Source organism: Chiloscyllium plagiosum, chromosome 6, assembly GCF_004010195.1.
Source record: "Chiloscyllium plagiosum isolate BGI_BamShark_2017 chromosome 6, ASM401019v2, whole genome shotgun sequence".
Lineage (NCBI taxonomy): Eukaryota > Metazoa > Chordata > Chondrichthyes > Orectolobiformes > Hemiscylliidae > Chiloscyllium > Chiloscyllium plagiosum.
In genome coordinates, this window is record NC_057715.1 from 106357353 (window position 1) to 106367941 (window position 10589).

The following is a 10589-nucleotide window of genomic DNA, read 5'->3' on the forward strand; positions in this document are numbered from 1 at the left end:
TAGATGCTGCCTGACCTGCTGCGCTTTTCCAGCAACACATTTCCATCTCTGATCTCCAGCATCTGCAGACCTCACTTTCTCCCCATTTGATAGACTGAAGAGCTATTCTTTGAAGCCACTGCAAGTAAGGTTGTTCCCATTTCTAAAGCAGGGGTGAGGGAGAGGGAGATTTGAATTCAAAAATTTCGAGAATTAAGTTGGATCAAGTGGAACAGACTACATTAGAAAAGAGATAAATTGAAGTTAAAGTATTAAAACAGGATAGGGAAGTGGAAAAAATTCCTCGATAAAATCTATTTTATTTTCATGCTAAATTTAAGTTTAATAGTGCAATTCCATTAAAGTTTTAACATATTGCATCTATTTCCTGGTAGTTCTGGTATAATGCACGTCTCGTCAATGTGAATTGGCTATAACGCGGTTAACAAATCGTGGACGCTGTCTGGACAATGTGAACTCTCTACTGAACGAATATAGCAATCTTCTACAGTGGCTTTCCATAGCACAATTTTCTCTCGTGAGAGATTGCTGAGGAACTGCAACTGTTATACCAGAACACATAGTACCTTTAAATTTTACCTGAAAAAAACAAGCTTTTGTCTTGCACACATCAAGCCAAACACAAGAATAGCAAATTTCATTATAGCAGAAAAAGGATGCTGATTTGTTCGCAACCCACTCTGATTGGCCAAGGCATTGCCACAAAGCAAGCAATGGAAACCAATGACTCCCCAAGCCTAAACAGCACAAGACTTGAATGCATTTCAGGAGAAGAAAACTAAAAAGCTTCAACAAATGTCTCACAGTACAGCAATATTCCATGTCTGCAAGTGTCTTTGTTCACTGAGTATGGCAAATCCTGGCAGGACCACCTCCAGGGGCCCCGAAGGTAAATTTCTACAAACTTATTCTTAGAATGAGAGGATGTTGACAAGGTCAGCATTTACTGACTATCCCTAAATATACTCAGAATGAAATGCTTTCTAAAACACTTAAAGAAGCAGTTAGAATCACATGTAGGTCAGATGGGTAATGACAGCAGCATTTGTTCTCTAAATTACATTGTTGAACTATATTTTGTTTTTATTCACTTGTGTATGTGGGCATCGCTGGCTGGTCAGCATTCTTTTGCCCATCACGAGTTGCTTGAGAAGATGCTGGTGAGCTGTCTTCTTGAAACATGCAGTTCATGTGTTGTAGGTTGTCACATGTCCTTAGGGAGGGACTTCCAGAACTTTCACCCAGATGGATTTTTACAATAATCAGGTAATTTCATCTTCATTATTAATGAGGTGAGCATTTCATTTCAATTATTAATGAATTTAATCTCCCTCAGCTGTCATGGTTGAGTTTGAACTCATGTCTCTGGAGCATTAACCTTGAGATACAGAATACTGGCACACTACTATTACTCCAAAGCTACCCCATTCCCCTTACATACATACATATAAACATATGGATTAGAAGTAGACCATTCAGCCTGTCAAGCTTCCTTATCATAAATAGGATCTGTTTGTATGCTGTTTCCATATTCCTTAATGTCATTAGTCTCAAGAAACCTATCAATTTCTATCTTGATCCTATTAAATGATTTATCTTCCACAGCCCCGGGCAAGAGAATTCCAAAGATTCATCACAATGTGTGAAGAAATCCCTCATCTCAGTCTTAAGTGGTTTTGTGCTGAGATCATGTTCTTCAGTCACCAGCCATAACCACCAAGTCATCACTGGTAGGCCAGCATTTATTGCTATCCCTAATTGCCCAGAGGGCTGCTGAGAGTCAACCATACTTCTGTGGGTATGGAGTCACATGCAGGCCAGACCAGGCAAGGATTGCAGTTGTGTTCCCTAAAGGACATTTGTGACAATCAACAATGATTTTTATAAATTTTAATTCCAGACTATTTTTAAAAACTGAATTCAAATTGAACCATTTGCCATAGTGAGTGCCCAGGAAATTACCTGTTTAACGATAATACCACTGAAATATTACAATTGGTCCCCACCTCTAAATCATTTATATACAGACCATGACAGTTGTGGACCAAAGACTAATCATCTATTTAGGACGACCACTTTGTTTTCTGTGTGTTAACCAATTCACAATCCATATTAGTATATTCCAATCCCACGTATTCCCATTTTACTAACTAGCCTTACGTGTGCAACTTTATCAAAAACCTTCTACAAATCCAAACATACCACATCTACTGGTTCTCTTTTGTCTCTACTACTAGCAACATCCTCAAAAAGCAGCAGGATGTCTATAAACCAATGAAGGACAAGAAAATTGAAAAAGGACCATGAGAAAACTTAGCTTTTCCCACACAGCAGGTTCTGTGCACTTCCTGAAAAGATCAAGAAACCAGGCTTAAAAATAATTTTCAAAAGCAAAGACTTAGGAGTATTAAGCATGAAAGGAGCTGGTTCAGTCCTTCATTTCTGTGTTAATCACAGGGGAATCATGAGGGGGTAAATTTACAGGGTTATGAAGCAAGGATGGGGAAATTAGATGAAGTGGATTGCTCATGCAAAGAGACAACAAATGCATAATGGCTTCCTTTGTTGCTGTACAATTCTAAGTGCGATTTTGATTGTAACCTGGGGTGGCACGGTGGCCCAGTGGTTAGCACTACTGCCTCACAGCACCAGGATCCCAGGTTGGATTCCAACCTCGGGTGACTGTTTGTGTGGAGTTTGCACATTCTTCCTGCGTCTGCATGGGTTTCCTCCAGGTGCTCCGGTTTCCTCCCACAGTCCAAAGATGTGCAGGTCAGGTGAATTAGCCATGCTAAATTGTCCATAGTATTAGGTGCATTAGTCAGAGGGAAATGGGTCCGGGTGGGTTACACTTCGGAGGGTCGGTGTGGACTGGTTCGGCCGAAGGGCCTGTTTCCACACTCTTAAGGAATCTAATAAACAATCAAAGAAACACACAACTAACTTGAGCACTGTGAGATCCAAAAAAGAGCAATCAAACAAACAACAAGATTGCCTGTTAAAGATTCAGAGTTGCTGAATAGCAGGGAAGCACTTGCTCTCCTTTGAACAGTGTCACGGACCTTTTATAGTCTCAGAGGAGGAAGAGAGTTTAACATCTCATTCCAAAGTACACACGTTGAATAAATTCCCAGAGGACAGTATTATATCTGAGACCAAGTATCCCACCAAAGCTAAAGGACAAGATTCATAAATTAAGAACTAGTTGGAAAGATCACAGGAAGAGCAGTATGCATGGCATGACACCTTAGCAAGAGGTCAAAATCTGGAATTCCTTTTATTGTACTGCATTAATTGAGGTGATATTCCGCTGACGTTAAAAGGATTGCGACTGGTCTAAAAATAATCAGAAAATCCAGGGCACATTTTGAAGGAGGATAGAATACGAGTAACAAAGTTTGCAAAACGTCCATAAAAAGACAGACATGCACTCACTTGAAAATCAATTCACTAAATACAAGTTTCACTAATTGATATGTAACTTAGCAAGAACCGTTAAAAAGCCATCATGCATCCAGTTATTGCATCATTTGTTAAAACTACTCAGAGAATGTAGCAAAATGTATTAGATTTTATAACTTTTCCACGTGGAGTCTAAATAAATCATGTCATGTGTGCTGTGCCCTGAACTGTTTTGTGGCATCTTTTATCAGAGTGATTTGGCATTACCTTCCACTGTCAGGGTAAGAGGCAGTTGAAACTGTCCCTCAGTTGGAACAGGAATTGAACCTGGTTGATGAAATTATTCTGCTCGTCACCTAACCAACAATGCACAGAGGTTCAGTGGTTAGCACTGCTGCCTCACAATGTCAGGGACCCGGATTTGATTCCACCTTCTGGAAACTGTCTGTGTGGGAGTTTGTATGTTCTCCCTGTGTTTGCATGGGTTTCCTCCTTGCAGTCTAGCTTCGTCCCACTGCCCAAAGATATGCAGGCCAGGGGGATAACCATGTTAAATTGCCCACTGTGCCCATGCATGTGTAGTCGGGGTGGATTAGCCATGAGAAATGCAGGGATTGGATAGTGGGTCTGAATGAGATGCCTTTTGGAGAGTCAGTGTGGACTTGATGGGCTGAATGGCCTGCTTCCACACTGTAGGGATTTCTATGAATCAGTACTCTTTCAAAGGATGCAATACACAATGCTTCTAATTGTTCCTAATGATGTTTGAGTTAAATGAGGCGACAAACAAGGTCATGGCATTCAATAAATCTGAACTCAAACCTGAAACAGAAATTGCTGGAGAAGCTCTGGAGGTCTGGCAGCACCTATTGAGAGAAAGCAGAGTCAGTGCTTCAGGTGCACTGACTCCCCATTCAAACAAGTAGCCAGGAGAAGGTGGTGTAGGGGATAATGGGAGGATAGGTGAGGTGGGGACAGAGCCTAGACGGACAGAAAGAAAGATACCCAAGCAAAAGGATAGATAATGGCATGAAATAGTGAAAAAGGGTTGGCAGTGCTGAAAGCAGCCCATGTGATGACAACGACCTGTGCTGTGGCTAAAAGACACGAGGATGGTATGCAGGCCCTAAAATTATCGAACTCAATACTGAGTCCTGAAAGCTGTAGACTCCCCCGGCAGGAAACGAGATGTTGTTCTTCCAAACTTGTGCTGAACCTCACTGGAGCAAGGCAGTAGGCCGAGACAGAAATATTGGCCAGAGAATAGGGCAGTATCTGGAAGTGGCAGGCAACTGGAAGCTTGGGGTCATTTTTTGTGGACAGAATGTAGGTCCTCCATAAAGAAGTCAGTGTTTCTTCTCCTCAGTGTAGAAGAGACCACATAGTTAGCAGCAAACACAGCAGACTAATTTGAACGAAGTGCAGGTAAATCACTGCTTCACCTGGAAAGTGTGACTAGAACCTTGCATAGTGAGGAGGGAGGAAGTAAATGGTTAGGTATTATACCTGTGATTGTATGGGAAGATGCCATGGGAGTGCGGGAAGATGTTGGAGTTGTGGAGTGGTGGACCTGAGTGTCTGGGAAGGAATGGTCTTTGCAATATTGATAAGAGAAGGGAAGTGAATGTGTGTCTGATGGCAGAATCCCACTGGAGGCGGAAACGGTGGTTTACAGTCTTTTGCATTTGAATACTAGTGAGGACCAGGGACAGACTATCAGTGTTGTAGAAGGAAATAAAAGAGGCGAGCACAGAAGTGCAGGAGACGGGTCAGATTTGGCTGAAACTGGAAGAATGGAATGGAGACTTTATAGGAAGAATGGTGAGAGTATGTATAGTCCAGTTAAATGTAAGAGTGTATGGGTTCATAGTGGACATCAGTGGCCAGCCTATCTCCAGAAATGGAAGTAGAGATGTCAAGGAAGGGAAGGTTGGAGTCAGAGATAGACCAGGTGAAGGTGAAAGCAGGGTGGAAATTGGAAGCGAAATTAATGAATTTTTCCAATTCTGGATGAGAGGGGAAAGCAGCACTGATGACTGTCATCAATATATCGGAGTAAATATTATGGGAATGGACCTGAATAGGGTTGGAACAAGGGATATTCCATGTTGTCCAGAAAGAGACAGGCACACCGGGGCCCATGTGGGTACCCATACATGAGAAGTCATTGGTGAACAGGATCAAGGAAAATCCTAAGGCTTTCTACAGCTATATCAGGAATAAAAGAATGACTAAAGTAAGATAAGGGCCAATAAAGGATAGTAGTAGGAAGTTGTGCGTGGAGTCAGAGGAGATAGGGGAAGCATTGAATGAATGCTTTTCATCAGTATGCACACTAGAAAATGCGGTCGAGGAGAATACGAAATACAGGCTACTAGACTAGATAGGATTAAGGTTCACAAGGAGGTGGTGTTAGCAATTCTAGAAAGTGCAAAATTAGATAAGTCTTCTGGGACAGATGGGATTTGCCCTAGGATTCTCAGTGAGGAGAATGCCGAGACTTTGGCTTTGATCTTTATGTTGCCATTGTCCACAGGAATAGTGCCAGAAGACTGGAGGATAGCAAATGTTGTCCCCCCCTTGTTCCAAAAGAGGAGCAGAGACAACCTGGAAATTATAGACCAGTGAGCCTTACTACGGTTGTGGTAAAAGTGTGGAAAGGATTATTAGAGATAAGATTTATAATCATTTAGAAAGGAATAAGTTGGTTAGGGATAGTCAACACAGTTTTATGAAGGGTAAGTTATGCCTCACAAACCTTATTGAGTCTTTTGAAAAGGTGACGAAATAGGTGATTTCAGTAAGACATTCGATAAGGCCCCCCACAATAGGTTAATGCGCAAAATACGGAGGCTTGGGATTGAGGGAGATTTAGCAGTTTGGATCAGAAATTGGCTAGCTGAAAGAAGACAAGAAGGTGGTGGTTGATGGGAAATATCCATCCTGGAGTTCAGTTACTAGTGATGTACCGCAATGGTCTGTTTTGGGTCCACTGTTATTTGTCATTTTTATAAATGACTTGGAATGAGGGCATCAAAGGATGGGTTAGTAAATTTGCGGATGGCACTAAGGTCAGTAGAGTTGTGGATAGTGTCAAAGGATGTTGTAGGTTACAGAGGGACATAGATAAGCTGCACTGAGAAGTGGCAAATGGAGTTTAATGCAGAACAGTGTGAGGTGATTCACTTTGGAAGGAGCATCAGGAATACAAAATACTGGGCTAATGGCAAGATTTTTGGTAGTGTAGATGAGCAGAGAGATCTCGGTGTCCAGGTACATAGATCCCTGAAATTTGCCACCCAGGTTGATAGGGTTGTTAAGAAGGCATATGGTGTCTTAACTTTTATTAGATAGGTTGGACAGTGACACCCTTCTTCCTTGGATGGTGATGGCTGGCATGAGGGGACAGATTAAAATTGTGAGGAGATAGATATAGGACAGATGTCAGAGATAGCTTTTTTACTCAGTAGTAGGGGCGTGGAACACATTGCTGCAACAGTAGTAGACTCGCCAATGTTAAGGGCATTTAAATGGTCATTGGATAGGCATATGGATGAGAATGGAATAGTGTAGGTTAGATGGGTTTCAGATTAACTTCACAGGTCGGCCTAACATCGAAGGCCTGTACTGCACTGTAATATTCTATGTTCTGTGTTCATAGCCACAACTTTGATCTGAGAAAAGTGAGATGAGTTAAAGGAGAAGTTGTTCAAAGTGAGGACAAACTTGGCCAAGACGAAGAGGGTGATGGTGGATGGAGATGGTTCAAGCCATTTTTTTCCATGAAGTAGTGGAGAGCCCCCAAGATCATTCTGACAGGAAATGGATGTGTAAAGGGATTACATTTCCATGGTGAAGAGAAGGTAGCTGGTGCTTGTGATCTGGGAATTCTGAAACTCACATAAAGCATCAGAGGAATTGCAGTTGTAAGTGGGAAGAGACTGGACAAGGAGGGGAAAAAAAATCAAGTCAAGATCGGAAAAAAATAAGTTATGTGGGGCAGGAACAGCTGGAAATAATGAGTCTGCCTGGGCAACCTGGACTGCCAGAGTTTTCAGGGATTTGTATCCTACTTCAGTCTCTCATGCAGGCTTTTAAAAACTCTCCATGTAATAGAAGTAGTCCATTCAATCCTTTGAACCTGTTCAACTATTCATTGAGATCATGGCTGATCTGTTGCCTAACTACATTTACTTGTCTTTAGCCCACATCCTTTAATACCTTTCCTTTAAAAAATGTTATCTATTTCTGACTTTAAATAAACTGATCCAGCACCCACTTCCATTTATGGAAGAGAATTCCAAACATCCACCCTTTGTGTGAAGAAACACTTCCTAACATCTCTCCTGAATAGTCTGAACTAATTCTTAAAGGAGAAAGTGAGGTCTGCAGATGCTGGAGATCAAAGTTGAAACTTTATTGCTGAAACAGCACAGCAGGTCAGGCAGCATCCAGGGAACAGGAGATTCGACGTTTCGGGCACAGGCCTTAGACTATCAGCAACCGAGTTCTAGAATCCCCAACCAGTCGAAATAGTTTATCCACTCTGCTTTATTCGGTTAATATCTTGAAGACTTCGATCAGACCACCAACGAACCTTCGAAAGTTTAGGGAAAAGAGGCCAAATATGCATAGTCTTTCCTCATAACTTTATCCCTGAAGTCCAAATGTCATTCGTGTAAATCTACATTGTACTCCCTTAAAGGCCAATATACCCTTCCTAAAGTGTGGTGTAAAAATGATAATTTAAATGATAATAAAAATGATAATGTTCCTTATTGCATTTAATTGTACATTTGGATAAGTGTCTTTTATAAACCAGAAGCTAAATGGTTTCAAAGAAAAAAATAAAGTCATTTCATTAAAATATACACAGGCTGTTTCATCACAATTAAAAGTAGCTGTACAAAAAATAGACAAACAAGCAAATCAATGATGCAGACGATCAACAACTTGGATTTATAGAGTGCTTGTAACCTAATGAAATTTTCCATAGCTCCTCACAGAAGCATTGTAATGTAAAATATCACACCCAGCCACATGTCCGGACTGGCAACCGCACACTTGATCAAAGGGCTAAATTTTAAGGAGTTTCTTAAAAGGAAGAAAGAGAGGCAGAGGTGTACACCGAGGGAATTCTGGAGCTTAGGACAGAGGTGGGGAACCTTTTCATGTTGGAAGGCCGCATTATGTTAGTTGTAATCTAATAAGGCCACATCCAAGAAACTTCAATTATATAGTCTTCAAAATTCACATTATTTTGTAAAAATCTAACTAAAATGTACTAACTAACTAAAAAAAATGAAAAAAATGTTAATTCTAAAGTTAACTAACCTTTTAATGACTTTGTTGTGACTGCTTTTTGCAGGAAAGCATTTGAATATTTGGTTGCAGCATGGAGGTCTGCAGTTTTAGCTGATCCTCTGGATGGGTGTCCGTCATTCGTCACCTTAAGGGCATCTTGATTTTGGTTAAGTAGGAGAATGTAGATTCGCGGCAATAAGTGGGGATTATTTCGTTGAATTTTCTTTTACTCTCTGGTATTTTAAATACATTCATTTTAAGATTAAAACAAAAATAATAAAGGACGAAAAAAACATATTAATAAAAAATAAAAGATTTGTTCTGCAAAATTTGGATTCATTCAAAAGGCCATACACAATGTTCTAAAAGGCCGCATGCAGCCTTAAAGCCGCAGGTTCCCCAAAACTGGCTTAGGACCTTTGATGATGAACATATAAATGTACATATAAGTAGGAACTGGGAACAGCACAGCAGTTGAGTGAGTTGCTGGAAAAGCACAGCAGGTCAAGCAGCATCCGAGGAGCAGGAAAATTGGTGTTTCTTGCCGGAGCCCTTCATCAGGAATCAGCACAGCACTCAGTCCCACTAACCTGTCTTACCATTCAATGGCATCATGGCTGATCTGATTGCGGCCTCAACTTCACATTCCTGACTACTGTCAACCCCCAATATCCATATTCTTGTCTAAGGAGGGATTCAATCTACTCCTGCCTTAAATATATACAATGAACCTGCTTACACCACTCTCTGGGGAAGAGAGTTCCAAACACTCGAATCCTGAGAGAAAAAGAAACTTCCCATTTGAAAACAAGCATATTTAATGTCTGACCAACAAAGCAATCTAGCAAAAGAATCATCTAACAAATTGGAAAAGCACTGCCAAATTAATGTATCTGCAAATGACTACGGTGCTACTGCACGGTGAAAGTCTTCTAATTTCTCTCAGCAATATTGTATTATAAGGCCTTTAAATTTCATTTATTTGCCCATAAAGCGCAGTCACAAGTGACTTGTTGTATAATTTAAGCCAGTACTTACAACGTTGTTCAGAATTTCCCTCCTGCGTGGAGAAGCACTAGCTAAGACCACACATTTTCCATTAAGTTTGGAAATAACTGGATTCAGCACCATGGTGATTGTTAGGTAATTTTACTTTACAATTTGCTCACTTTCACCTACGAGAAATTAAAAGAGAACATTAGAAATGTGGGACTTAGGAGCAAGGCAATGTCATTTGATCTAAGAAACCTGCTCTGTTACTGAATAAAATCATGACTGATCTAGTTGCTGTCTCATCTCCACTTTCCAGTTTGCCACCTGACCTCCAGCTAACTCTTGCCTCCCTTATAAAGCAAAAATATAACTCAGCCTTGAATAAATTCAGCCTCCTGTGCAATTTTCAAACTAATGATCCTTCAAGATAAAAACACTCTCATTTCTGTCTTAAAAGAGAAGCACATTATGCTTCAAGTATGCCCCTTAGTTTTAGTTTGTTCCACAAGGTTCTGTCTTCACAAAGGAGGAACAAATCACATACCAGAAATGTTGGAGAATGCAAGATTTAGTGAGAGGGAAGAACGGAGGGAGATCAATATTAGTAGAGAAATGGTGCTGGAAAAATTAATGGGATCGAAGGCAGATAAAAACCTAATACCTGATAATCAACATCCCGGAGTACTTAAGGAAGTGGCTCCAGAAATAGTGGATATATTAGTGTTCATCTTCCAGGATTCTAGAGACTCTGGAACAGTCCCTGCAGATTGGAGGGTAGCTAATCTCACTCCAATATTCAAAAAGAGAGGTAGGGAGAAAACAAGGAATTATAGAATAGTAAGCCTAACATCGGTAGGGGGAAAATTCTTGAATCCATTATCAAGGACTTC

The 10589-nt window shown here is 40.7% G+C and overlaps 1 protein-coding gene across 4 annotated transcripts in view; it reads right to left on the reverse strand.

Moving 5' to 3' along the window:
• The window catches only part of asmtl (acetylserotonin O-methyltransferase-like), a 46148-nt gene extending 36266 nt beyond the window's left edge, over nucleotides 1-9882 (reverse strand). For 3 of the 4 annotated variants that reach the window (XM_043692348.1, XM_043692351.1, XM_043692349.1), the window contains exon 1: nucleotides 9745-9877. In XM_043692348.1, the coding sequence (XP_043548283.1) occupies nucleotides 9745-9837 (93 nt within the window). In that variant the 5' untranslated portion in view covers nucleotides 9838-9877. Of the gene's footprint in view, nucleotides 1-8736; nucleotides 8940-9744 lie in introns of all 4 variants that reach the window. The other variant, XM_043692350.1, reaches the window with a different exon arrangement.
• Nucleotides 9883-10589: the final 707 nt, after the last annotated feature.